Genomic DNA, 24,569 nt, shown 5'->3' with positions numbered 1-24,569 from the left:
CAAATTCAGCTCCTCAGAAGGTCCCTTACTATGCTCAGCAACATTATCCATCCCCAGTCGCTTTCCAGGCCTTCATACAGTTTTATATTCTTTTTAACCCTATGTAAAAAAATTTTTTTTGAATGAATAAATGAACAAATGTGAATGTAGGCAAGGAGTTCCCCCATCTCAAAATCTGTTTTCCTGAGCAGAAAATGGGCAAGTGACATCTCAGTGAGCCTCTCATTCTGGGAGGGGCCCCTGTCACCACACACATCTCCCAGGGGGAGGCCTCTGTAGAACATTTAGATTGTTGCATTAGAATTCAGGTGGGGACAGTCGTGCTCAAGTCAGGGGAATGGTCAAGTACCCTGGGTCCTAGAAAGATCAGATCTGATCAAAGAGCTGGTGTGACTCTCAAAAGAGTTAATTTTATTTCCAAGCTTTATTGTCTTCCTCTGTGACAGGGAGAAGAAAGACCACCTGATAGGCAAGGAAAATAGCTATTCTGCGTACCCTGCAGATAATAGAGGCTCAGTTGTTGTCCACTCTTCTCCCCTTCTTTCTACCCTTTACCCTTGCCCTGCCTCTGTTCTTGATTATTAGGATGGTCTTGGACCTCAGTTTCCCAGTTTGAATGTTCAGTCTGTTGGTGGTGATAGACTCATTTGTGAAAGTCAGAGGCAGGGGAGGAGAAGACTGGGCCACATCTCTGACTCCTGTCTCCACCATATCCCCATTTGTTTCTTCTGTCTCCCCTTACTTACTCCCCACCCCACAAAGCTGTGAGTTCCAGTTTTATGTCCCCATCCTGGGATCAGCACCACAGACAGCTCCCAATCTGTGGCTGGTGCACAGAGGTACCATTGGTTTAACACTAACAGCCCGCTTTCATCTCCATTTCACAGATGAGGAAACTGAGGCACAGAGAGGTAAATTCATTCAAGAGAGAAGTAGGACTGAGATATTGTTCTCTAGGCCAATCTAGGTAACTGGGTAAGGGCACCTCAGAGCCTTACTGTCCCAGCGTCCTAGCAAGGTCTCATGTCCAGGAACTTGCTCATGTCTTCCGATATCTCCCTAGCAGGTCCAGGAGTCAGTGGATTCTGGCTTGGCTCCTGTGAGCCCTCTTGGTTGTGGTGCCATCCGGAGATGCTTCTCAGGGACTCCATTGCTGCCACTGCCGTTAAGCTGCCTTGGGCCCCCTAGAGAAGTTGAGCCCAGTTCCTGTGTGGTGTTTGCCCTTGAGGCTCTAGGGACAGAGCAAAGCTACAGTGTGACCCCACGCAGGTGAGGAGGCATATGGGGATGAAGGGGTAAACCCCAGGAGAGGAAGAGCAATTCATCTATCTGAATCTTGATTTACCTTGTACAAAAGCAATTATTAAGTAATCATCTAGTGGACACTGTACTGGGAGCACAGCCATGGACAAGAAGGTGCTCATAGGCTGATGGTGGAGACAGAATTGTAACAGGTGGATACAGCACAAGGTGGTCATACTGTAATGGATGAAGATCAGAGGATCCCAGAAGAGGCTCCCTACTTAGCATAGGGGTGGAGGGTCAGGGAGGACTGCTTGGAGGAAGTGGCATCTAAGCTTGGCCTAAAGGATGAAGAGAAGTTAATCCACGGGAGTGCAGGGAAGGGTGTTCCAAGCAGAAAGAACAGAATGTGCGAAGATTCAGACTCAAGAGGAGGTGAAAACAGATCAGCGTGGCTGAAGGATAGGAGGGGAGTCCAGAAAGGTGGGGCTGGGACCACACAAGAATTCACAGGGTATACTGGACGGCCAAAGGTATTTTTTCTGGAGGTGAAGAGTGTTGATCATGTTGGCATTTTAAAAATTCACTGTGGTTGCTGTTGGGGAGAATTGATGGTTGGAGACAGGGTGGAAGTGCCAGAGGTCAAAGAGGAGCTTTGGGCCAGTATCAGGGTAAGAGGTACAGGTCCTGGAGGGTGGGAGCCATGGGGTGGAGAAGAGTGGACAGATTTAGAAGATATTTACAAAGTAGACTCACTACTTTGCATTGGTGGATGCTAGCAGGAATGAGAAAGAGGGCAAACTGTATGGACAGCACTGGGTCTTAAATCCTCTGTATGTGGCATCCCTTTTAATCCTTGCATTGATGCTAAGAGTTGCAGACACCATCATTACACACATTTTCCAGAATAGAAAAAAAGCTTTGGGAGGGGGAGTGGCAGAAAGCTGGCCAGTTGCTATGTCCTGCACCATTAAGCTAAGATGTCTCTCACATTCAGCTCTTGGGGGCAGGGCAGGAAATGAGCCACCCAAGTGAAGAACAGAGAGGGAGTCACTCGTTATGCTTCACATAGATGTGATGGTACTGGGGCTTGAGTTCTTGGCCCAAATACTTTTCTTTTCTACAACCTGGGGACATGGCTGGGGCCAGGGAGAGATAGTCTCCATGAAAAATACCCTCTTAAAATATTTTGAGCCCTAAAAAGATCTGATTTTTTCCTGACCCCCAAATATGATGCACCGAGTGGCCCACAGCAGCCCCAAATGCTTCCCTGTCTCAGCCCAGAGCCTACACAGGGCCTCCACCAAGTCGTGACCCTGGACTCCTCCCGCCCCACAGCCATTCACCCAGCCCTGCTGTTGTTCACATCTTTTAATCATGATGGAAGATGTTCTCACCCCCTCCTTGCCACTTCCCAGGAAATTACCCCTGAGACTAGAATGCCTGGTGGGTGGGGACTTGAGTTTTCAGAACTGGAAGGGAGGGGCAGGCCTGGGATTTGAGGGTAGGAATTGTGGCTGTGAGGTGGGGCCTGGGGCATCACTGGGCGAATGAGATCCTGCCATCTCCGCTGAGGGTCTGAGTGTTGATGTGGCTATAAAAGCATGAGTCTCAGAAATGTTCCTGCTGCTTGCCCTGAGCTTCCACAAAAGGTGGGTTTTTTCCTTGGCAGCCCACCCCCAATTTGGCTGCACCATAGCGTCTGGGTGGGGAGGGTCTTAGAAGCAGAACTAGGATGTTTCTTAGTGAGACATAACTTCCCCTCTCTGGCCACCCCTACAGGTGGCTCCTCGGAGGCCCAGCCAGAGGTGCCCTCTGTGTGTCCACCTCAGGCATGGGAGGGTCCTGTGACAGGCCCGCCAATTTCCCTATCCTTCTAGGCCCATGCCCATCGTGGCTGGGGTTTTAGAAATCCAAAGAGACTCCTTCTGGGGTGAACCGCTAAGCCTACCTTCCTGAGCTTGGCGGAAAGATGAGCTTGGTGGAAAGACCACCATCTGTGCATACCTCTGAAAACCAGACCCTTGACTCCACTTCTAGATTCCTTCTTGCCACTGTCACTGGGGAGGGTTGAGGACCCAATGCTGCTCAGGTTTCAACATCTGGGAGGATAGTTCCCTGGCCTTGGGGTGCCCCCAAACCCCTGCCTCCCTAACTTGCTTTCAGTACCAGCAGGTTGCAGACAGCTTCTCTCTGTCTCATCCACCCAAAGTCCCTGAATCTACCTTTCAGCACCAGAAGGAGGGACAGCTGCTCGGTGCTAGGGGTTCTCCCGAGACCCTGTCTCCTTGCTCTCCATTTGGCAGCAACCAGGAGGACAATTTCTGTCTTTTCCACTCCAAGTCTTTATCTTTACTTTTTTCTATCCAGCGCTAGAGAGGACGGCAGACAGTTTTCGGCCCTGGGGGGTCTTCTCAGCCCGTATCTCCACCCCGCATCCCCTGCCACGTTCTTCTTTCCTCTGCAGTCTCTCAGCACCATCAGGACAGCTCATCAGCGTCTGCCCCACCTGAGCCCCGGTTCTACCTTCTCCCTCCTCAGCACCTCCAGTGCGGACAGCTCCTTGCGGTCGCCTCCACCCCTGGCCCTGGCCAGACTTAGGTGCAAACGCTTCTCCGCGCCAGCTCAAGGAAGGGGACATCTCCCGCGCCCTGCTCTGCCCGCTCCCCTCCTCTGGCACATGGAGACTCCGCAGGTCGGCGAAGGTGCTGAGACATACAGCGGGCTGAGTCTCGCTCGCAGCCGCCAAAACACGGCCAGACCCCCGAAGCACCTTTGGCGGCAGCCGCGTCGCCCCATCCGCATCCAGCAGCGCTTCCATTCGGACCCAAACAAGTCCTCGGGCTGCCGCGAGCGGGACTGGAGTCCGCGGCCCGGGCTCGGGAAGTCGCGACGCTCCTGGCCCACTTCTTTCCCCAGGCGGTAGGTGGGCTGGGGCAGGGCCTCCCGCAGCGTGGGGGAGGGGCGCGCAGAGCCTGGCGGGAGTGGGGGAGGGTCTTTTCTTCTCCATGGGGAGGGGATCTCTGCTGCTTAGCTGAGGTCGGCGCTTTGAGGAAAAAAGCTATTTCTACGTGGTATTGAAGCTGGGGATGGTGTCATGATTACTTGTATGTCTGTGTGGGATCTGGTGTGCCCAGATGCGATTGTCTCCAAAAGTGTTTGTGTGTGTGTGTGTGTATGAGAGTGAGCAGTTGCTAGCCGTGTATGTTGGGACCTGTTGTGTGAGTGTCCACCGCCAGCTGTCTCTGCAGGGACCAGTTGTGTTTGGGGGTATTCTGTGTGTTCATGCTTGTGTATGAATCCATGTGGCCACAAGCAGTTTGTGTACAGGCCTTGTTTGTGTACCTAGGTGTTTTGCCTTGTGGTGCTTGTGGCTGTGTGGCTGAGTGTGACTTTTCTCACTTGCACCCAGTTGAGTGTCTGAGGGTTCTCCAGACCCTGGAATGTCTGCTGGCGTCTGTGTGTGTGTAGGCGGGGGTCATTGTAGCCTCCTCAAGCATCAAGGCACCCCTGGGGTGCTCATATACACACGTGTATATATTTAATATATAATGATACATATTTATCAATATTTATGGTCTACACATATATAAATTTATGGTAGGTATTAAGAGAGCCATGGCACGCTGCTACCAGTGCTGAAGGGAGGAGCCTGCTATACAGCCTGTTTTGCCAACTCCCCACACCCTGCTAGCCTGCAGGAGGAGGGGAAACCTCTTGGGGTGCCTGAGCACAGGATGTTTCTTCCAGGTAAGAAAGGAGGGGGGTGGCGCCTGTGGCTCAAGGAGTAGGGCGCCAGCCCCATATACCAGAGGTGGTGGGTTCAAACCCAGCCCCCAAAACTACAAAAAATAAAATAAAAATAAAAGGAAGGAGGGGCTACTCCTCCTGTTTTCTATAAACTGGTCTGGTGGGGGGAAGACTGGATAAGACAGAGGTAGAAGAAACTCTCAGAGTGGTGACCTGGGATCCCCAAGGAGCCAGATGTGGGTCGAGGCCTCCAGCTTTTAGATGGAGGCCTGAAGGCCAAGGAGGAAGGTCCAGAGACCTCAGTCTCTTCTTAGTTTGGAGGGGGGAGCAAGGTCAGGTTTGAGTTCAGGCTGGCTGGGTGACCTTGGTTGAGTTGCTTCCCTTACTCTGCAGCTTAATTCTCTCCTGTGTTGGTGTATAGACCTTCAGGGGCTACTGGCTTCTTACTGATCAACAAGTCCACCCTCCCAGCAGCCTGGGAGGCATCTGGGGTAGATGGGCTCCACATCCCAGAGGAAATGGAGCTGTTTCCAGGTGACCCAGCAGGCCCCTTGCCCTCCTCCCTAGACCCTATCTCCTCCTTCCCTATCCCTTCCAGTGACTCATGGTTTTTCATTTTCAAGAAAGAACAAACAGCCTCAGTGTGAGCCTGGCTAGGGGATGACCCCACATGACTCTGCAGGTAGGAGTGGTGGATTGTGTGTGCCTATTAGCATGTGTACACATACATATTGGGCTACGCACCATGTGCACTATAGTCTTGCATATGTGGGTGTGATGCCTCCATTCATATATCTGCTGATGTGAGGGGGGAGGCTTGCCCCTCAGGGAAGCCCAGGGGAATTGGGTTCAAGGCCACCCCCAAGGTCAACCCGCTGTATGCTATTGAGCAAATGGTAGTGCCTCACTGAACTTCAGTACCATCATCAGTGAGATGAATGGTCTGTGCCTGAGCCTGGCACATACTAGGTCCTCAGCTTGTGGCTTTTCTCCCAGCTCTAGGGACTGTGCCTCTCCACAGCCCCAGATCACATGGGTCTGGGCAGGTCCAAACATCTTGTTCAGAAAACATTTCTAAAGCATATAGTGGGTGGCAGGCCCTGTGCTGGGGCACAGCCATGGAGAAGGAAGTTGCTCACAGATGATGATGGAGACAAATTCATACTAGGTGGAAGCAGGACAGGTGATCATGCTATCATGGGGAACGATCAAGGGACCGTGGGAGCTCCTAACCTAGCATGTAGATAAGGGTCAGGTAGGACTGCTTGAAAGAAGTGACATATAAGCTTAGCCTGAAAGAGAAAAATGTCAGCCAGGGTGAGTGCAGGGAAGGGTATTCCAAGCAGAAGGAACAGAATGTGCAAAGCTTCAAATTCAAGAGGAGCTGAGAAAACATCAGTGTGGCTGGAAGGTGGGAGGAGAGGTTCTCTGTTTATGCCACAAACATTTATATAGCACCTACTGAGTGCTGAGGACACAAATGGAAGCTAGACAGATCTGGCCCTGTTCTAGAGGGGCTCACAGGCAAATAATCGTGACAATAAATATGAAATTGTACCTGTGACTAGAGGGTGCTCTGAAAGCATTTACCCAACTCCTCTCCCAATATCAGTTTACTGATCTGTAAAATGGGCATTTTGTGCTTTTTTTTTGAGACAGTCTCAAGCTGTCACCCTGGATAGAGTGCTGTGGCATCACAGCTCACAGCAACCTCAAACTCTTGGGCATAAGCTATTCTCTTGCCTCAGCCTCCCAAATAGCTGGGACTACAGGTGCCCACCACAATGCCCAGCTATTTTTTGTTGTTGCTGTTGTTGCAGTTGTCATTGTTGCTTTAGCTGGACTGGCACCCTACCCGCTGAGCTATGGGTGCTGCCATTTTTTGTGTTTTTGAGACAGGATCTTGCTCTGTTGCCAAGGCTGAAGTGCAGTGGTGAAGTCATAGCTCATTGCAGCCTTGAACTACTGGGCTTAAGCGATCCTCCCTATCAGCCTTCTGAGTAAGTGGGACTACAGGGACATGCCATCATGCTTGGCTAATTTTAAAAAGCATTTTTTGAAGAGGTGAGGCCTCAATATGTTGCCCAGGCTAGTCTCAAACTCCTGGTCTTAAGCTATCTTCCTGTCTTTGCTTCCCAAAGTTCTGGGATTATGAGCATAAGCCATGATGCCAGGCCTAAAATGACCATTAAAACATTCATTTTTATCTCTCTGGAGCCACCTGATAGCAGAGGAGAAAAGTGCCTGCCCAGGGAAGAGACACTCAACTGAAATGGGGGCAATCAAGGCAGTGGTGTCCTAAGGACACCAGACACTGCAGGGCATCTTCTCAGATCATGAAGTAACACAGGGACAGAATCAGGGAAGCGGTCCTCCTGCCCACTCTTCTTTCAGCATTTTCCTCTTACCCAGCCGAGATTGACCCTCACCTCCCAGGGTCAGGTGGGCCAGGCTTTGAATTCTGAGTCCTGGTTCTGTGACTTCTCCTTGTTGTGGCTGTTTCTCCACCCCAAAATTAGTTAACACATTGTTGTTGGAACTGTTAATAAAATATTTAAAATTAAATCTATTAATAAAACATTCATGGTGAAACTATTGATAAAATATTAATGTCAGAGTGGCCCCTGGGGCTGTAGAGGGAATGAAGTGAGTTAGCACAATAAGTGGGAGAGGGCACAAGCTGGGAAGTCCCCCATTGGCCCAGGCTCAAATGACCCTAGACTTGCAACTTCTGGCTGTGTGTCCTTGGGCAAATGACCAAGTTGTGCTGTGTTCATCTTCTCCTATCCTATCCTCCAAGTGGGAATAATAGTTCCCACTTCAGAGACATCCTCTGAAAATCAAATGACTTTTCCATTCATAGTTCTTGGCTCAGGGCCAGGTGCCTTAGACACATTCTGTTTCTATCATTTTGTTTAGTCTTACCCTTCCATTTTATTTTATTTATTTATTTTGAGACAAGGTTTAATTCTGTTACCCTAGTTAGGGAGAATCAGTGTCATCATAGCTCACTGCAGCCTCCAACTCCTGGGCTCAAGCGATCCTGCCTCAGCCCCCCAAGTTGCTAGGACTACAGGTTCACAGCACTACATCCAGATACTTTTTAAATTTTTTTGTAGAGAAGAGGTCTTGATATGTTTCCCAGGCCGGTCTTAAACTCCTGGCCCAAATGACCCTCCTTCCTCAGCCTCCCAGAGTGCTAAGATTATAGACTTAAGCCACTGTTCCTGGCCTACCCTTCCAAGGTAGGCCTGTGACTTCAGGTGCTGAACCTCTCTCTGCCTAGTTTCTCCTTGGGGGCATGAACCCCTTCCACAATGGTGGAGTGGCATTAAGGCTCCTTATACTAGTGTCTCCAGTGTCTCTAGCAGGCCAGGCCCAGTGGCCTCTGTCCCATGGGAATGGCTATAATTAGGACCAGCCCCAGCAGCTACAGATGGTATTTTTGTCTTGGGGACAGTGAGGAATGGTTCCCACCAGGTGTCTGGTTGCAAGGCTGTGGGAGCTTGAGAGGGGTTCCTGGCTGGACCTCTGAGACTCCATATCTTTCTGGGATGTGTGGCCCATATTTGAGCCTCAGTTTTCTCATCTGTTCAATGGGGAGAGTAATCTTTCCAGCTTTAGTGTCAAACTTAGATCAATGGGATTGTATCTCAGATTCCCAAAGTCTGGAAGAAATGTGGGTACCATTTCTCTGCTGACACCAGAACTAGGCAATCCCCCAGGGCAAGGTCCAGGCTGGGGGGGCAGGCATCATCCCACAGGGAGGAGCATGGTCAGGCCTCATCTGGGAGGTCACCTGGGCCTCTGCCTATGACATGAGTGTTCCAGGTCCTTCCTCTGTGTCGGACACCTGCCAAGACTTACTTTCCTCTCTGTAGAATGGGGTAGGGCCAGCCCAGCTTGAGTACTTTGAGGGTAGAGCACCTAGTACAGACTCCTGGAAACCCCCAGATTCTGGGGCCCTCCTTCCCAGGCCAATGAGGTCCAACCAGAAGTGAGGGGAGGCAGTTGAGTTTTCACAGGGCGGAAGGCTTGGCGCGGGTGGAGTGCGGATGTTTGTCCAGTGAAGACAGCAGGAGAGGAGAAGGCATCCAGAGACAAGGCCTGGGGAATGTCAGAGCAGGTGAGGATCATGTGGGGACATGTGGAAGGGATGCTGGGAGAGTGGGAGCCGGGTTTGAGTTCAGCTGTCCTGCAACAAAGGTTTGTGCCTATGACCACTTCCATCTAAGCCTGTTTCCCCAGCTGGCAAAGGATTAAGGTTTTGGTGTCTTTGGGCCTCAGTTTCTGTTTGGAAAATGGGGAGAGGAATATTGGAAACTTTGGTTGGGATCTAGGAAGGCCCATGGCAAACTTCATGCCTCAACAATCCCCTGGCAGTGGAGGGCGCAGTGGCTGAGTTTCTTGGGGCACCCTTCTATCTCATCTCAACTCTTTTCAGCTATTATTGGCCCAGCAAGCTGAACTAAAGGGGAACATGCAGAGGAATGTGGCATATGATCTAATTTCTGGGCCCCTGTGGGGAAGGAGGGGGAACAGAGAGTTGCAGCTGACTCAGGTCCTCAGTTTCCCTGTTTGTCCTGGTGGTCGTTAGGGATCGGACCAGCCTCCAGGCGGGGCCGTTGTGCCCTCTGCCCCTTCCCCGCTGGGCCCCGCCCCCGCGGCTGTCCAGAAAAGGTCCCGCGCAGCCTGCGCTGGGTCCAGTCTCTAATACGTTCTGGCCATGCAGGGCCCTCCAGCTCCGGCCCCAGCCCCTGGGCCCAGCTCCCCTCGAGGCTCCCCACGGGGCTCCCCAGGGCTCTTCAGGAAGCTCCTGATGAACCAGAGCATCCGCCTGCAGCGGCGCTTCACCGTGGCACATCCGATGTGGTGAGGCGGAACGGAGGGCCTGGCAGGGTCACCAGAGCCCAGGGGGTGGAGGCGAGAAAGGCCGGAGCGGGTCAGGGCATGGACGCTGTGCCTCTCCTTCCCTCTCTCTGGGTCTCTCTCCCCCTACCCTATCTCTGTCTCTCGCTATTGGTGACTCTATCTTTGTCTCCCTCCACCCGCCGTTTGGACATACGCCCAGGGGACCAGCGCTCTGCCTCCTTCCAGCTGTACTGAGGCTCATGTCTTCTCCTGACCGTGGTGGGTCTGGGGCAGGCGGGCTGTGCACCCCGGCTGTGGGAGGAGACAAAGGGGTGCTCCTCCAGTGGTGTCCACCACCACTGCCCCATCTCATCCCAGCACCAGCCACGAGATGACTCTCACAATGAGCCCTGGGTGTCCACGGGGAAGACCTGATTTGATACAGGCTTTGGGGTGTATGGGAGTTAAGAAGGGTTGAGAGCCGACACGCGCTGACTGAGCGCCGGCTCTGCGAAGCTCCATTTGATCGCAAAGTCTAAGGACTCTGTCCAGAGCTCTAGGTTCGAAATCCCGCCCTCCAACAAAGGGCCGTATTTTCGTGGGGGTGGGATGGAAGGAGTGAGTTTGGGGTCCGGGGTGTGAGTGCCGACTGTGGCTGGTACCTTGCACTCGGTTCGCGCCGAGTGAATTTGTATCCACTTGGCAGTTTGGCACTCAGAGACTCAGGGAGCTGGAAGGTCCCTTCTCCAAGGTCACCCGGCAAGTGACAGCTGGAGGGAAGGGAGGTGTGACCGTGGACCCTGATGGCGCCATTTCAGCCTGGGACTGGGGGGGGAGGTGTCCCAGAGAGCGATCTCAGTGCACCCGACGCAAGAGAAGAGTGGTCCATGAGAGCAAGGGTGTCGAGGGGGCACACCCGGGTATCAGAAAGTGAAACTGAAGGAGATAGGGTCTGGCGCACACCAGACCCGAACCCAGATCCCAAGCATGGGGCCTTCGAGTCTCCATGCCTCAGTTTACCCCTTTGGCCGATGGGCAGCCGCGCGGTTCCCACAGACCTAGCCCCGCGCAGCCCGCGTCATGGAATCACGGCTTGACCTCGCCGCTCCAGGCTAAGTTTAGAGCAGGAAGAAAAACAGCCTTCCCCCGGCCCCAAGAAAATCCAGGCCCACCCCTTAACCCTCCACTCCCGGGATCTGGATTCGAACACCCGACAGCCGCTTCTGGGCTCATAGCCGCGCTTTCCTAGAGCCTTTAGGGAGAGGCAAGAAGACCGGGAGTCGCTGCACTCAGGCCTCCCCTTTGCAGGGTAGGTTTGGGGTATCCGCCCCAGCTAGTCAGTACATAAGCGTGTCTCTAAGCTCTCCACCCAGCCTACTGCGAGTCCCTGCTTGGTCAGGAAGGGGTCAAGGAAGCCCCGCCCACTCTACTCACAGAGAAGGAAGGCTCTCTGCGAGCCTTTGGAATCCACCAGCACCCGGAGACCGCTCAACTCACCCGAGTGTAGCCGGATTTAGCCGAATGTGCCCGACCCGACCCGAGTGCCATCCAGACTTGCTCGAAGTAGACCGAGCGCAGCCGGACTAAGGCTATCAAGCTCGAACTTTTCCGAATTTGTACGAACTCAGTCGGACGCAGCCGAATCTGACCGAACCCACCCGACCGAACTACAAGACCAGGTCCACTCCGGGACTTCAGACCTGACCCGGACTCAGTCGTACTTAACCGAACTGGACCGAATTCTACTGAATCTCCCACCCCTATTCCGATCTGAGCGGAATCCAGCCAGACTGGCTCAGAGTTTCCAAGTGGGTGCCAACTCTGCCCAGACCCGAATAGGGTTACCTTTGACCCAAAAGTCATAGGGGAGGAACAGGTGGACACTGGCCCTCGGCCTGGAACCCGGAGTCCTGGGCAGTCCTGATGTCTCCCTGTCTCTGCAGTTCCCACCTGCCCTTTTCAAAAGCCTGAGACACACAGGCAGACCCTCCCACAGGTAACGACCCCTACCTCCAGCTCTGCAGTCCTTGTTCCAAGCCCATTCTCTGATCTCTGACCCAAAGGAGAAGGACCATAGAGTCCCCTGCCCAGTCGGGCTGTGTCCACAGAGAATGACAACGTTTTGGGGTAGAACGGGCCAGGTGGTGTTATGAAGGAGGACGGTGCTTCGGACAGAGGGCGCACGCAGCCTGTGCAAAGGCACAGAAGTGGAAAAGAACAGACAGAAGAGTGTGGGGAAGCTGAGGGCACGAGGTGGCGGGCTTAAATGTGTAAGAAGGAGTGGGGCGGGCCGTATGGGCTGAGGGTGTGACCTGGGTGGCTGGGGGCGGGGCCAGGTGTCCCCAAAGGTGTGATCAAGTTGGCTGGGGGTGAGGCCTCTCTAGGGAGTGAGGAGCGTGAGAGCTCCCTCCAGGTAAAAAAGCCCAAGAAACTGTTTCCAGATGACTGTCCACCATTTGTAATATGGGCACCCCAGCCACAGCCCTCAGGGGTTCCATTGTAACCCCCTAAAAGAGTCCTGGGGATCCAGGCATCCTCAAACTTTTTAAACAGGGGGCCAATTCCCTGTCCCTCAGACCGTTGGAGGGCAGGACTATAGTTTTAAAAAAAACAACTATGGGGCGGCGCCTGTGGCTCAAAGGGGTAGGGCGCTGGCCCCATATGCTGGAGGTGGCAGGTTCAAACCCAACCCTGGCCAAAAACTGCAAAAAAAAAAAAAAACAAACAAAAAAAAACACTATGAACAAATTCCTATGCACACTGCACATATCTTATTTTGAAGTTAAAAACAAAATGGGAACAAATACAATTCACACCACTTCATGTGGCCCGCAGGCCGCAGTTTGAGGACCTCTGGTTAGAGACAGGATAATTGAGATCCAGAGAAAGGGGGATACCTGTCCATGGTCACATGGCCACTTTGGGGGAGATTTTGAACTCATGTCCTAGAAGCCAAAGTGACCCCAATGGAAAGGACACCAAGGTACAGATGCTGAGACCAAAAGCATGAGAGGTGCAAAGTCCTTGAGAGGGTACAGGTGTGTTCAGGGAGACAAACTGGAAATAACATTTGCTGGATCGTGGCATAGCCCCATGGAGGATGTGATAGAACACATGCCTGCCACAACTGGGTACCACTGTCAGGACCCTTGTCTCTAACCATGGCTCCTATGCCTTCAGCTTTGACCTGGAAAATGGGTTCCCAGGCGGGAGAAGCACCCTGGACCTTCAGTCTGGGCCTGGCCTTGGCCGGGCCATCCACGCTCCTGCTCCGCACAGCCAGAGGCGAGAGTCCTTCCTATACCGCTCAGACAGTGACTATGAACTCTCACCCAAGGCCATTTCCAGGAACTCCTCTGCAGCCAGTGACCTGTGAGTCTGGGGCTGGTGGGATGATACCTCCTTGACCCTCTGTCCTTCCTTTGTTCTACTCAGCAAACTCCTAAAGGCGGCCATTTGAGCTAGGTTTCAAAGTGTAAATAGGAGTTTGCCAAGGAGTTCATTTATTCAGTTGAGTGTACAGTGAATGATGTCAGACAGTCTTCTGTGCCTGGCCATATGCTGGGGTGGGAGCCTTATACTAAGGCCAATTAACAGCAATTGAAAAAACACTTTTATTTGAGCTTCCTGGTAGCCAGAATGAAAAGAGAAATATAATGATTTCTATTCTGACTCTACTAAGATCCCTATTGTCCCAGGAATGTTTTCTCATTTACAAGATGCAGATAAAGTGACCAATTGGTCAAGGGATGGGGGAGGGCTGTGACAGATGTCAGAGAGAGTTGGGTAAGGGGAATCCAAAGACCAGGAGGGTGCCAGGAGGGGGACTCCTCAGGAGAGGACACCTTCAGCTGAGGGTTTGGTGTGGGCAAAAGCTGAAGCTGGGAATATGTGGGAGCTCTCCTTCTGTCCACTCTCCCTAATGGTCCATCTCCCTATAGACACGGAGAAGACATGATTGTCACACCCTTTGCCCAGGTGGGTGCCCACCCTTACTAACCCCCTTGAGCACTGCAGGTGGAATCGACATCTTCCCACCACTGACTACCTCATTCCCAACAGGTCTTGGCCAGTCTGCGAACAGTTCGGAGCAACGTGGCAGCTCTTGCACACCTGCAAGGCCGTGGGGCAGCAAAGTAGGCAGAGGCTGGGGGTGGGCGCAGGACCAGCAGGGACAAAGTGGGTGGGGTAGAGGCAGGGACTGATGGAAAAGGGGTGGCTTGGTTGGGCTGGGGCTCTGGCACCTTCAGGTGGGGGTGAGGGGTGAGACCTGGGGAACTTGGTGGTGGGGCCAGATGGATGGGGTGGACCACTCCTGAGCCTACTGTACCATAGGCAGGCATCGGTCGGGAACCCTACATGCAGCAGTCAGCCCCCTCCACCTACAGGTAATGCACATTTCCTCCCCTTCCCCTGCTAAGGGGACAGGTGTCAATTTCTTTTCTATATTAACCACCACAATTCTTGAGTCCACAGATTGTGGCTAATTGTAGTCCCCTTCCTTGCCAAAATTCCCCAGGGATTGAGTCCACCATGCCCATGTTACAGATGGGAAGGCTGAAGCTGGCTCAGAGACAAAAAGTGACCTGCCCATGGTCACATAGCCAGTTGGGGAAAGATCTAGACCTTGGGTTCTGGGGTCCCAAGTGGCCCCAGTGGGAAAAGTTTCGGAGTCCAGGTACAGAAATGGAGGGCATGGGGTCCCTGAGTGAGAGTGGGACAGGCCCTGACCTGCTCGACTCCCAGAGGACAATGGGCAGAAGTTGGCATTGGAGACATTGGATGAGCTGGACTGGTGTCTGGATCAGCTGGAGACACTTCAGACACGGCACTCAGTGGGGGAGATGGCCTCCAACAAGGTGAGGGGGGTCACACAGTTGAGATCACCTGCCTGTGTACATGATGCCCCCATTATCACCATCCTCACCTTCCCACCCTCCTCCAGTTCAAGCGGATGCTGAACCGGGAGTTGACCCATCTGTCTGAAACCAGCCGCTCTGGGAACCAGGTGTCTGAGTACATCTCCCGGACTTTTCTGGGTGAGCTATGTTGTATCACTGCCTGGGCATCATCATAGACCTAGTAAAAAGGGAGAGAAAGAAATACCTCTATTACAGAGCTGAGTCTCAGGGAGACAGAGCAAGATAGGGACACCCTCCCTCCATGGTCAAGGCTGGATCAGAGGGAGGATCAGGGGAAACTTCCAGGAGGAGAGGGCATTAAGGCTTTGAAGTGTAAGTAGAAGTTTAATGAGGAGGAGATGGAACCAGATATCAGCTTGGGAGATGGAAAGGACATGAAGCTGCCTGGGGGGAATGCTGAGCCTCAGGTACTGAACAGAAGAGCCCACTGAGATCAGCCATTGCCATGAACAGAGGAGAGAGGAAGCTACACGATAACAGGAACTTAATTTTGAGCTTACTTTGGTCCTATGAAAAGGAAAACAGGTTAATCCTGAGGGTCCAGGTCCTGAGGCCAGGCAGGATGAACCTGGCAAGCAAACTGGTAAATTGGTTTCTCTGAGCCTCATCCTGCCCCTGTAGACCAGGAGACTGAGGTGGAGTTGCCCAGAGTGAACTCTGAGGAGCCTCCGAGGCCCATGTCCCAGATCAGTGGCTTGTATGGCCTCCACCACAGCGCCAACCTCTCTGTAGCCACTGTCCCACGCTTTGGGGTCCAGACTAACCAGGAGGAACAACTGGCCAAGGTGGGTCCCGAGCCCCAATGCTGAGACTTGAGCCCTTGCTCTGTGTGGGTGCCCTATCTCAGGCCTCAATTTGCCCACCTACATACTGGGCAGACCGGACTCAATATGGAACCTGAGGGGAGGGGTAGTTTGAGGTTTCAGAGTCTGGGAAAGTTGAGCTGGGGTTAAGCTCTAGCCCTTCCCATTTTAGGAGCTGGAAGACACCAAAAAGTGGGGACTTGATGTGTTCAAGGTGGCAGAGCTAAGTGGAAACCGTCCCCTCACAGCCATCATATTCAGCATCTTTCAGGTAAATCCCCTGTCCTTGGCTTCCATTATACCTAGGATTTCCTACACCCTTTCTAAAGTCCTCAGGGACACTCATTTTTCAAATTCTCTCTAACACCTCTGAATGGGATGATTTGAGTGGGTTACTGAAGGATGAATAGGAGTTTGCTAGGTTGAACGGTTCATTGTCAACCAGCCTTAGCCCCGATCCTGGTCCTGAAGAGATGCAGTCTGGAGAGAACAGCTGGACAAAGACAACCCTAGTCCTGTGGGGTCAGGACTAAGGGAATCAGAAGGAGAGCAAGGAGGCCATTCCAGAGGAGGGGGCATTTGTGAGGTGGATAAGGGTTCAGAAAGGAGAATCAGTAACAGTGTGTGCTGCAGCCCCAAGGCCAAGGCCCTGACCAGGGGCCTGTAATGGACCAGGAGCGGGACCTGCTCAAGACATTCCAGATCCCAGCAGACACATTGGTCACCTACTTGCTGACACTGGAGGGTCACTACCATGCTGATGTGGCCTATCACAACAGCCTACATGCTGCTGATGTGGCCCAGTCTACGCACGTGCTGCTGGCTACACCTGCCCTCGAGGTACCACATGACATCTTGGGCAGCGGGGCAGGCACAGGGTGCAGAGAGCCTGCCCCTCACCTCTTATGCCCCATGTCCACTCAGGCTGTGTTCACAGACCTGGAAATCCTGGCTGCCATCTTTGCAAGTGCCATACATGATGTGGACCATCCTGGGGTCTCCAACCAGTTTCTGATTAACACCAGTAAGTCCAGGTGGGGAATGGGTGTCTCCACCTTGTCCAAAATGTGATCTCAGGCAGGTCCAGTCACTGCCCTGAGTCTAGTCTCTCTGTCTATGAAATGGTGGTGACAGACTTCCCTCCCTTCAGGTGCTCAGAGCAAGTCCAGGTACACAGTAGGTGCTCAATAAATGAGAGAATAATAAACCAGATCACCAAGATCTTTAAGTTTAGGATGCTTCAAGGAGTCTGAAAAACTCAGCTCACAAGCAGTTATTATGCACCTGTTTTTTTTTTTTTTTTTTTTTTTTTTGTCAGTCTCACTCTGTTGCCCTGGGTAGAGGTCTGTGGCATCATACTCTTGGGCTCAACCTCAAACTCTTGGGCTCAAGTCATCCTCATGCCTCAACCTCCCAAGTAGATGGGATTATAGGCACCTGACACAATGCCCAGCTAGTTTTTCTATATTTAGTAGAGATGGAGTCTCACTCTTGCTCAGGTTGGTCTTGATTTCCTGAGCTCAGGTGATCCACCCACCTCAGCCTCCCAGAGTGCTACAACTATAGGCATGAGCCACCATACTTGGCCTAAGCACTTTTTATGTACAAGCACTGGGGATGAAAGTGAAGCAGCTTTGCTCAAGAAGCCTGGTCAGTGAAAAGAAGTCTCAATTATTCATTCAGCCAGGTCTTACTATCTGTCTTCTGTATTCATTCGGCCAGGTCTTACTATCTGTCTTCTGCCATGATTATCACTAAGAAGCCTCCTTAGTCTTGGGTAGGCACAGCTGAACACAGACACCCCCGGCCCTGTGGAATCAGGGAAGGGTCAGGAACTGGATGGCTTCTTATAGGAGGGTGCTTTACAGTAGCGCCTTCAACGCATGGGTAGGAGTTCACAGAGGGTTTCCAAAAGCTGCCTTTGTGGGTGTTTGTTTTGTTTTGTTTTGTTTTTTGGAGATAGAGTTTCACTTTGTTGCCCTGGGTAGAGTGCTGTGCTATCATAGCTCACAGCAACCTAAAACCTAAAACTCTTGGACTCAAGCGATCCTTTTGCCTCAGTCCTGCGTAGCTGGGACTACAGGTGCCCACCACAACATCCAGCTAGTTTTTCTATTTTTAGTAGAGATGGGTCTCACTCTTCCTCAGGCTGGTAAAACCTGCTTTTGGGTGGAGTGGGTTGTGTGGGCAGGACTTGAGGTTCTCAGCTTCCCCTACAGACTCAGAGCTGGCGCTTATGTACAATGATGCCTCAGTACTAGAGAACCACCACCTTGCAGTGGGCTTCAAACTACTACAGGCAGAGAATTGTGACATCTTCCAGAACCTTAGCACCAAGCAGAGGCTGAGTCTGCGAAGAATGGTCATTGACATGGTGAGGCTGCAGTGGTAGGCGGGGCTGGAGGGATGGAGGGGAGGATGGGGACTTTCTTATTGCCTGCACACAGTAGGGTAGGGTGATTTTGGCATGACTGGTGGTTCAGTTGGACTTAGGCGTGTCCCCACTCTGAGCCTGAGCTTCTTCCTCTGTAAAATGAGACAAGGATGGCTCAAGTCCTGGGCATGGGCAACTGGGTCCTCTGTTAGGCTCTGGCTGCGATTTGCACATAGGTGATGTTCTAGGATTTCAAGTACAACTTTTTCTAAGCCTTAATTAAGCACATCTGTCCAATTGATTTTTTTCCAGATAGGGGAAATCAGTAGGTTTATTAGAGGTACCATGCATCATTCAGACACATAACAAACACTTACTAAGCACTTATTATGTGCTTGATCTGTGTTGCTGCCTAAGACACTTCCTGCCTTTGGAAGATTCATGGTGTATGGAAAAGACAGACACGCAGGTGTGATGAGGGACCCATAGGCAGAGCCATGAGGGGGGGAAGTTCAAGGTGCTGTGAGAGCCCATACTCTACAGAGAGGTCAGGGATTGTTTCCTGAGGAGGGAATAGTGTAGCCAGGGTATGCAGGATAAGGAGGACTGAGGATAGGAAACAGTGTTCCCAGCAGAGGGAACAGCAAACCAACTCTTGGCATGAGAAAGAGCTAAAAGTTTGGTGATGGGAAACTGGGGCTTTGAATATTGGACACCCACAGTTGGGGTGCAGCATTTGGGACAGACGAGAGGTTTGGGGATAATTTTTTTTTTTAAGATAGACTCTTACTTTGTTGCCCTCAGCAGAGTGCGATGGTGTCACAACTCACAGCAACCTCAAACTCTTGGGCTCAAGTGATTCTCTTGTCTCAGTCTCGCAAGTAGCTGAGACTACAGGCACCTGCCACAACACTCGGCTATTTTTTAGAGATGGGGCTTGCTCTTGCTCAGGCTGGTCTTGAACCCTTAAGCTCAGGCAATCTATCCGCCTTGGCCTTCCAGAATGTTTGGGGAGAAGTTTTTTTTTTTTTTTTGGTGAGACAGTCTCATACCCTCGGTAGAGTGCCGTGGTGTCACAGCTCACAGAAACCTCAAACTCCTGGGCATAAGCGATTCTCTTGCCTTAGCCTCCCAAGTAGCTGGGACTACAGGCACCCACCACAATGCCCAGCTATTTTTTTTGTTGCAGTTGTCATTGTTGTTTAGCTGACCTGGTCTGGGTTCGAACCCTCCAGCCCTGGTGTATGTGGCCAGTGCCCTAACCCATGTGCTATGGGTGCCGAGCCAGTTTTGAGACTTTTATCCGATTTTCACAGAGGCCATCTCTAGATCATTCCTGGCTGGGCTGTATCCACATGGGTTGAGTTAAGCCAGTTTTTTTTTTAGAGACAGAGTCTCACTTTATCTCCCTTGGTAGAGTGCCATGGCATCACAGCTCACAGCAACCTCCAATTACTGGGCTTATGCGATTCTCTTGCCTCACCTTCCCGAGTAGTTGGGACCACAGGTACCTGCCACAACGCCCGGATATTTTTTTGTTGCAGTTTGGCTGGGGTTGGGTTTTAACCCGCTACCCTTGGTATATGGGGCCAGTGCCCTACCCACTGAGCCATAGGCGCTGTCCGGGTTAAGCCAGTTTTTAAACATTTCTGTCCAGAGCTGAACTTCCTTCCAAATGGCTGGAGCACACAGCAGCCACATGGAAGTGAGATCTCTCTCCAGCTCCAAACTCTTTTGTGGCTCCTGTGGCTTCTGGATAAAGGAGGTCTGGATAAAGCCCTAGACCTCCTCAATCTCCTCTCCTCCACCTCTCCTGTATTCACTTGCTGCAGCCACAACTGTCTCCTCTAGGTCCCTGCTCTGTGCCCAACTCATCCAGCCCCAGGGTCTTTGCACAGACCCCACATCCTTTCTCCATGACCTTCAGGCACAAGTCTTCTCAGCTCTCAGGTTTAATCATCCTCTCCCACATCCTCTCCTTATATGTGGAAGAGGATGATTGTGCAGAGAAACAGTGAAAGACTTCCAGTCTAGGAGACATGAACACTCAGCCACATGTGAAATACATGGCAAAGCTCAACAACCTGGCGGAAGGGAGCATTGACTAAGCCCCTCTTAAGAGCTGGGTGTGCAATGAATCCTGTTGCGTCCTCCCATTTCACAGATCAGGACGCTATGGCTCAGAGGTCTAAGGGCCTCAGTGCATGGGGCATCTGGGAGCAGGGAGTAAGGGGCAGGGTGGACCGAGCCCTCATTCCTTTCATCTTCCCTTGCCTGTCCCCAGGTGCTGGCCACGGACATGTCCAAACACATGAATCTCCTGGCTGACCTCAAGACCATGGTGGAGACCAAGAAGGTGACAAGCCTTGGTGTCTTACTATTGGACAACTACTCTGACCGCATCCAGGTTTGCAGCTGGGCAGACCCTGGGGCCCAAATTCCTGCAGTTCTTATTTAGCTACATTTATGAAGTGCCGACTGTATACCAAACTTAAAGAAATGGAAAGAAATAGGTACACAAACCTATGTGTTAGCTACTTCTTCCCCTCTCAGGCCTCAGTTTCCCCACCTGTAGATATGTATGTCCATGGCACAAACCACTCTGGGTTGGGGGGGGTCCAAATTTAGAGGTGGCCGGGCCCACCCAGTGCCCTCTCAAGCCTTGGTCTCCTTAGGTCTTGCAGAACCTGGTGCACTGTGCTGACCTCAGTAACCCCACCAAGCCACTGCCCCTGTACCGCCAGTGGACAGACCGCATCATGGCTGAGTTCTTCCAGCAGGGTGATCGTGAGCGTGAGTCAGGCCTGGACATCAGCCCCATGTGTGACAAGCACATGGCCTCAGTGGAGAAGTCCCAGGTCTGCAGGCAGCCAGGCCAAGCCGGCAGGCACTGGGATGGAGGAGGGGAAGGAGGGACTGGGCCAACCCACGGGCCCTGTGACCTGGCTGCCCAGAAAAGGATTGCACCATCATGGTGCAGTCTGGGCTGGGATGTCCCGCGTTAGACCTGGGACCCATTCTCTCCGTGCTGTAGGAAAAGGGACTTGCACTCCTGGGGTTCTGGGTGATGTGAGAAACAGTGGAGGGGCTCCCAGTCTGGAGGACATGTACATTCAGCCCTGTGGTTTCAGAGTGGGGGTTGGAGGAGCCAAGGAAGGGCAAGGGAGGCTTGCTAGAGGAATGGTTATTTGATGAGGATTTTGAAGGATCAGTAGGAGTTGGGAAATAGCATTCCAGGCAGAGGGAACAATCTGACCAAAGATCTGGAGGCTGGACTAATTCTAGGGTTCACCGTGACTCACTGCATGCCTGCCCACCTACCTCACTGCCCTACAGGTGGGTTTCATTGACTACATTGCCCACCCACTGTGGGAGACTTGGGCTGACCTGGTGCACCCAGATGCACAGGACCTGCTGGACACACTGGAAGACAACCGTGAATGGTACCAGAGCAAGATCCCCCGAAGCCCTTTGGACCTCACCATCCCTGAACGGGGTGCTCCTGACAGATTCCAGTTTGAGCTGACTTTGGAGGAGGCAGAGGAAGAGGAAGAGGAGGCAGTATTAGACAGGGAGGCTTCAGAGTCACTTGACACTGAGCTCCTGTCCCCTGAAACCAGCCAAAACCCCAGGGACCTAGCCCTGGACAACCAGAGGACTTAGGGCAAGCCCTTTGGCACTAAGTGGTCCCTAGAGCACGGACTCTCCAGGAAGAAGTCCTAGGTGACCCCTGCTTCACTTCCCTACCCATTGAAGGGTACCACCAAGCTTTTGGTTAATAGGCGGGTCTCAGGGTCTAATTGGAGGCACCTGGCCGGGTCCACTCTGACCCGTGCTTTTCTGACAGAGCTCTCTAAGGGGCTAGAGGCAGCCTTTTGTAGCACCTTTGGGATCTCCCCTCTGGAATTCTGTCCCTGGTGTGAAGCAGAGAGTCTCTCATGGTGGGGTGGGGGTCGGTGTTCAGCACCAGAGCTTCATCGGGACCTAATTCTAGATCTAGAGCTGTTTGAGGGGAGGGCAGGAAAGGGGGGGCTCTGTGTCAGAGACCTCTCTGGAGATTGATTTAGCCTATGCACCGGTTGTTGCTTTAAGTCCCTGTGTTCTGTCTTTGGTGTCTCTGGATGTACGTATGCCCTTTTGTCTGCCTGGGGACCCTCTGTTGGGTCTCCCACATGTTCATTTTGTAGAGCAACAAAAAAAGCACAACCCCCACCCCCACCCCCACAGATCTTTGTGTCTCTTGGTTCTTAAAGGTGCATCAGACTCCCTCTAGAGGGAGAAGAGGCCCCTGAGGCCTTCTTGAATTCATAATAGCTTCCTGCCTCAGTTTCACCTCTATGATCCTCATACGTGGGTGAAGTCTGGTTGGGGAATAGAATATCTTAGACACTTGGGGGCATTGAGCACTTCTCTGGGGTTAAGTCAATCCTTCAGGCCTTAAGACACCTGATTGCTCCAAATTAACACGGATGGGGAAACTGAGGTGCAGAGAGGTCCTGTTGCAAAGGCCACACAGCTGGGAACAGAATATGAACCAGTGGCGTCCTCTGGCGGCGGGAAGGGGAGGCACAGCGGGGCACACTCTTCGATATGGGTGGGGTCACCCCTAGCGCACCTCGCTTGGAAGAGCTCAACAGGTGGCTCCAACTTGGTGGCAGCAGACTGGGCAGCACAGTGCTCTAGCCTCAGGTTCGATCCCCACCTCCGGAAACCTGAGTATCACCCCTCCTCTTCCCCTCTCTCCTCGCGTGCCTGAAAATTTGTGTGTAATACCCGCGTCATCACAGCCGCCCCTGTCTTCATTCGTAAATATTATAACCTCCTCCTGGTAATTCATCATCATCACAGTTAATGATATAATTCCACAGAGAGAAAAACTATTAATAAAAGCTATCTAGAGTCACGAACTTGGTGTGTTTCCTTGCAGGCTTTTAAAAGGTAGAGGTTTAGGGATTTTTTTTTTTTTTTTTTTTTTTGAGACAGTCTAAAGCTGTCGCCCTGGGTAGAGTGCTATGACTTCCAACCCTTGGGCTTAAGCGATTCTCTTGCCTCAGCCTCCCAAGTAGCTGGGACTACAGGCGCCCACCACAACACCCAGCTAGTTTTTGGTTGTAGTTATCATTGTTGTTTAGCGGCTCAGGCTGGATTCAAACCCACCAGCTCCAGTGTACGTGGCTGGTGCCCTAGCCTACAGGCACCAAGCCAGGGAATTCTTATTTAGATTTTTTTTTTTTTTACACCAATCCTCTTACTTACAAAGTAACACATGGTTGCTGTAGAGAATTTGCAAATAATGGAAACATATAAAGAAAAAAATAAAATTGGGCGGCCCCTGTGGCTCAGTGGGTAGGGCGCCAGCCCAATATACCAAGGGTGGCAGATTCCAACCTGACCCCACCAAACTACAACAAAAAAAATAGCTGGGCATTGTGGCAAGCGCCTGTAGTCCCAGCTACTTGGGAGGCTGAGGCAAGAGAATCGCCTAAGCCCAGAAGTTGGAGGTTGCTGTGAGCTGTGATGTCACAGCACTCTACCAAGGGTGACAAAGTGAGACTCTGTCTCAAAAAAAAAAAGAAAGACAGAAATAGGGCGGTGCCTGTGGCTCAAAGGCGCCAGCCCATACACCGTAGGTGGTGGGTTCAAACCCGGCCCTGGCCAAAAACTGCAAAAACAAAAAGAAAGAAAGAAAATTGTTATAACCTCATCCTTAGGGTCTGCCTTCACCATTGAGGGGCAGTGTGGACAGAGTTCACATGCCTTTCATCTTTGCCTCTTTTTCTCCCATTTCACCATTGTAGAAAGTGAGACCCACAGGGGGTGGAGTTGAATGAAGTCATGGGCATGCTTCTTTTGCTCCAGTGTTTTTCTCCATGTGTTTATTAATATGTTTCCTTTCGATTTGGGCCACAAGTGTTCTACTCTTCCCTATAAGTGATCGCACTCTGCCCTTACTCTGACCTTCCACACTGAAATCTCAATTCCACCTCAGGACCTTTGTGCATGCTGTGCCCACCAGCTGGAATGCTCTTCTCTCACCCTCAAGCTCACATTTAGGCTTTCAGTTTAGCATCTTCTCCCCCAAGAAATCTTCCATGACCCTTCCCCAGAAGCTGGCCCTAATGGAAGCTCTTGGGGCAGGGGTTCTTTGATTTGTGTCTACCACCTTCTCCAGATTCTGTTCCCCAAAGGCCTGGGGCCAAGCTCACTGCTTTGCCCACCTATTCTGGCCCTACGGTCCCTCCAGATGGGCTCTGACAACTTCAACAAGTCCCTTAACTTCCCTAAGGCTTTGTTATTTCACAGGAAAACAAGTTCTTGGCTATATCGAGTAATTTCAAGAACAGTTTGCATTTGAAAAGAGCATTTCCTGGCTGGGCGTGGTAGCTCACGAGCCGGTAATCCTAGCACTCTTGGAAGACTGAGGCAGAAAGATTGCTTGAGCTCAGAAGTTCAAGACAAGCCGAACAAGAGTAAGAACCCGCCCCCTCCACCACCAAAAATAGAAAAGAAAATTAGCGTGATGCAGTGGTGCACCTGTATTCCCAGCTACTTGGAGAGGCTGAGGCTGGAGGATCCGTTGACCCCAGGAGTTTGAGGTTGCTGTAAATTAAGCTGATGCCATGGCTC

The 24,569-nt window shown here is 51.9% G+C and overlaps 1 protein-coding gene across 5 annotated transcripts; it reads left to right on the top strand.

Annotated features, from left to right (window-relative positions):
* The first annotated feature begins 1,103 nt into the window (after positions 1 to 1,103).
* Positions 1,104 to 22,841, top strand: PDE4C (phosphodiesterase 4C). 5 transcript variants are annotated; one of them, XM_053582328.1, is made up of 16 exons: positions 1,104 to 1,269; positions 3,784 to 4,164; positions 13,024 to 13,215; positions 13,785 to 13,821; positions 13,906 to 13,979; positions 14,179 to 14,231; positions 14,590 to 14,702; positions 14,789 to 14,882; positions 15,387 to 15,550; positions 15,741 to 15,839; positions 16,244 to 16,408; positions 16,493 to 16,592; positions 17,788 to 17,942; positions 20,227 to 20,349; positions 20,618 to 20,800; positions 21,279 to 22,841. In XM_053582328.1, exons 2-16 carry the CDS (start codon positions 3,923 to 3,925, stop codon positions 21,603 to 21,605), a joined length of 2,121 nt encoding a protein of 706 aa, XP_053438303.1. In that variant the 5' UTR covers positions 1,104 to 1,269; positions 3,784 to 3,922; the 3' UTR covers positions 21,606 to 22,841. The 5 variants fall into 5 exon arrangements, with proteins under 5 accessions (XP_053438303.1, XP_053438302.1, XP_053438300.1 ...); XM_053582327.1 differs by having other exon boundaries at positions 1,153 to 1,269; positions 20,723 to 20,800; XM_053582330.1 differs by lacking the exons at positions 1,104 to 1,269; positions 3,784 to 4,164 and adding exons at positions 9,722 to 11,839; positions 11,935 to 12,113.
* The last annotated feature ends 1,728 nt before the right edge of the window (positions 22,842 to 24,569 follow it).

Source organism: Nycticebus coucang, chromosome 3, assembly GCF_027406575.1.
Source record: "Nycticebus coucang isolate mNycCou1 chromosome 3, mNycCou1.pri, whole genome shotgun sequence".
Taxonomy (NCBI): Eukaryota; Metazoa; Chordata; class Mammalia; order Primates; family Lorisidae; genus Nycticebus; species Nycticebus coucang.
The sequence above is the reverse complement of the archived record's forward strand: the minus strand, read 5'-3'. Positions and strand labels throughout refer to the sequence as shown.

What these genes read in the sequence shown, in the direction of transcription:
- PDE4C (XM_053582328.1), top strand. Translation starts at nt 3,923, where the DNA reads ATGGAGACTCCGCAGGTCGGCGAAGGTGCTGAGACATACAGCGGGCTG. An exon ending in GGGAGATGGCCTCCAACAAG is followed by an intron (nt 14,703 to 14,788) that starts GTGAGGGGGGTC and finishes ACCCTCCTCCAG; the next exon opens with TTCAAGCGGATGCTGAACCG. An exon ending in AGGAGGAACAACTGGCCAAG is followed by an intron (nt 15,551 to 15,740) that starts GTGGGTCCCGAG and finishes TTCCCATTTTAG; the next exon opens with GAGCTGGAAGACACCAAAAA.